This window comes from Pteropus vampyrus, unplaced genomic scaffold (genome assembly GCF_000151845.1).
Source record: "Pteropus vampyrus isolate Shadow unplaced genomic scaffold, Pvam_2.0 Scaffold213, whole genome shotgun sequence".
Classification (NCBI taxonomy): domain Eukaryota; kingdom Metazoa; phylum Chordata; class Mammalia; order Chiroptera; family Pteropodidae; genus Pteropus; species Pteropus vampyrus.
In genome coordinates this window covers 2,474,857-2,477,983 of record NW_011888994.1, presented here as the reverse complement: position 1 = coordinate 2,477,983, position 3,127 = coordinate 2,474,857, and the positions used below count along the sequence as shown (strand labels likewise).

The window sequence follows — 3,127 nt, the reverse complement described above, 5'->3', positions numbered from 1 at the left end:
GAAACTTGCTGGCATGTACTTTTCAGACCTCTTTTTTCCAACAACTTTAATGTTCTTCATTCTGAAGAGTAAGCTTCATGGGTTCCTTTTATCCCGTAGGCAGATGGAAAAAAGAAAATAACTATTTTTGTCTTTTGAAATTATGTTATGCTGTGATTTATGCCATTTAATGGTGAAGGCAAACTGGAGAGGAGAGAGAATAGAAAATCAAAGTTAGGATCCATTTCAATCATTTGAACCTATGTTCAAAGACCAAACATACTTATTTTTAAGAGTATAACTAGTTTCAGAATTCAAATAATACCATTTGAGATTTTTTAAAAGCTTGTTTCTCTTCTTGTTTATATCTTTTTTAATAACCAATTTTGTTGGAGTGGTCATTGATTCATTGAATTAAGAACAAAATATAGCCTCTGATTTGAAATAATCATGTGCTTCTTTTTATAGTAGCCAGTAGAAACAAAGAGGAAATAGAAAACTATATAAAAGGTTTAAGAGAAAATATGTATTGTAAATACACCTACAGTTTTTTTAACATAAGATTTTAACTGAAACTCACGACAGCTGAAATATTAAACTTGGAAAAATAGCATATTTTGTGTGAGCCATTAATTTATTTTTCAGCCCTGGCTAAGCCATTTTTTGAAAAAGACTGAATCCTTCATTATTTTCATACTTACATTATTTTTTTAATGGATTATATTTAAAGCAGGAGAGCAAATGGCCCAGATAGTCATATCTTTGGAAATAAATATTGAAAGACAATTATAGTTTTCTGTTACTATCTGTAGATGCTTAAGCCTTCTATTGTAACACTTGGTAGCATGGAGACAGCAACTTTCTTTCAAAGATGAAAGGATTTTCAAGCCAGTTTATGGTACCTTCCTTGGGTTTAATAAATCTCAGCTTAACAAGAAAATTCTCTGATCTGTTTAGGCTTTCACATGGCTTGATCTGTCTTTTCAGAGAGTGCTGTCATCATCTGCCACTGTAACTTCCTGTGCTTTTCTTAATCTTTACATGTTACATATGTAGTATGCCAGTTTAATTCTCAGTTTTTATAATCAAACTTCTCAGGCATTTGATTAAAGCCTCTAATCTGGAGCAGTCTTTTTAATGACCATCACGAAGCAGTACCCCCCACCATACCTCTGCATCACTGTTTTTGCTGTGTTACTCTGCTGTAGGCTTCAGAAGGGATTGTAATCAATTGACCTGGTTACAAATTACATGAGTGGCCTTTTTTTTAATTGGCTGTTGATACCGCAGGGTCCCTATTATGAATGTTTTATGAGTAGAGGTTTGATTCATGGTCTGTCAATGTAAGTATGGTTTAATAATTGATGCTGTGTCCAGATATTGAAGACAGTTTGTTTAAAAAAAGCAAAACTGCCACCTACTAAAATACTGCTTTAAAAAAGCAATATTTCTCATCCATATTTCTTTATAAATTTGAGGTTGTCAGTGAAAAGTAAACTAAAATTTCTACTTAAAAGTTTCTTTTGAAAGCAATTTAAAGCTATTACTTGTATTTCCTATTGTAGCAAAAAATAAAGAACTACATATGATGGTATTTTATTAATAAAATATACTGAAGTCTATTCAATAATTTTAATAGTTTCTTAAGAGATGGGGGAGTTTTGGGGAATACACCTTTTGCAGTAGGGACTATTATATGGGTTTATGTGGCTCTTCATATTATTAACGGGAATACATCAATTAGATTTGTATGTTTGTGTGGGCAGAAGAGGGACAGGAAAGTTTTTCTTCAAATAAGTAAAAATATTTTTAAACCAGGGATTATTTTGTGGTTTCTTGTAGCAAGCTGTTCTTAAAGCCATAGACTTGATTTGACGTTCTGTTGGGGTCTGGGTTGAAAGTCATTTCATTTTTCTTTCTCCCTTTCTCCCTTCTCTTAAACATGGTTTCAGCTGCGAGATTATAATACACAGAAGTGAATCAGTAAATGTACATCTATGTGAAGGAAAACCTTCTCTGAGCTTCTGGGTAGGGATTGTATAAATGATAGTTTAGTGGTGGATTCCTACTCACTCGTGTTTTGTTTTTTTATCAGGCTGTGGGATGATGGGATTATTGATCCAGTGGATACCAGACTGGTGCTGGGTCTCAGTCTTAGTGCAGCCCTCAATGCACCAATCCAGAAGACTGACTTTGGCATCTTCAGGCTGTAACTGGAATATCAAGACTGACTTTGGCATCTTCAGGCTGTAACTGGAATATTAATTTTTGGACATATACCAAAAATTAATATATTAATAGCATTAAAATTTTAGACTTTTCAACATGTGATTATTATAGTAAAAGTTTTTTTTTTTTTTAACAAATTACATTGTAATTTTCTACCTTAAAAAAGGTCAGCGAAGATATTTATTTGATGAACCTCGATTCCGTGTAAATTTTCTTTGATTTTTCTGTGGCTCAGCTCTACCACCCATAAAATGAATACCTACCATTATTTTTTCTAAACCACAAGTAGTATGAAAAGTTCTGTAAGTTTTAAATTCCAGGTATTATCAAGACTATTAATATAAAGTTGTATTTCTACTGAAATGACTGTTTTGCTGATTATGCACAATATTTTAACACACTTATTTTTTTTAAGTACCTATTTTCCCTCCATCTACCATGCTACTCCTTCCCATATTTCCCTCCATCTACCATGCTACTCCTTCCCATAATAGGCTTTTTTGCTGTCTGCTCTCAGGGCTCTATTTCCTACCCATTCTGTCCTCACCCTACCCCTTGCTGGCTTCCACTGCCAGCGGCCCTCTCCAGGGCCACCATTGACCTCCATGTTGCTGAAACCAGTGGGTTCTTTTCTGACTTTATCTGACTTAATTCTCTGTACATTCAAATCATTTGAACACTTCCTGCTACAAATGCTATTTTTAGCTTCCATGTTGTAACATTCTAGGTTTTCAACGAACTTCTTTGTCCATTCTTGTTCAGGTCCCTTTGCAGGCCCCTCTTCCTCTGCTGATTCTTTCACCCCTTCACCATTTGTCCTGATTTTTCATTAGTAATAATGAATACATTCTTATTCTACAAGATACAAGTAACACAAAAGTATCTCATTTTTTAAAAATTGTGGTAAATATACATAACA

At 33.7% G+C, this 3,127-nt stretch overlaps 1 protein-coding gene across 2 annotated transcripts in view; it reads left to right on the top strand.

Annotated features, from left to right (window-relative positions):
• The window catches only part of MCCC2 (methylcrotonoyl-CoA carboxylase 2), a 49,321-nt gene extending 46,750 nt beyond the window's left edge, over positions 1 to 2,571 (top strand). For both annotated transcript variants that reach the window (XR_896627.2, XM_011372735.2), the window contains exon 17: positions 2,075 to 2,571. Coding sequence is in view for 1 of the 2 variants with exons in the window: in XM_011372735.2 (XP_011371037.1) it covers positions 2,075 to 2,192 (118 nt within the window). In the remaining variant the exon portion in view is untranslated. The remainder of the gene's footprint in view (positions 1 to 2,074) is intronic.
• The last annotated feature ends 556 nt before the right edge of the window (positions 2,572 to 3,127 follow it).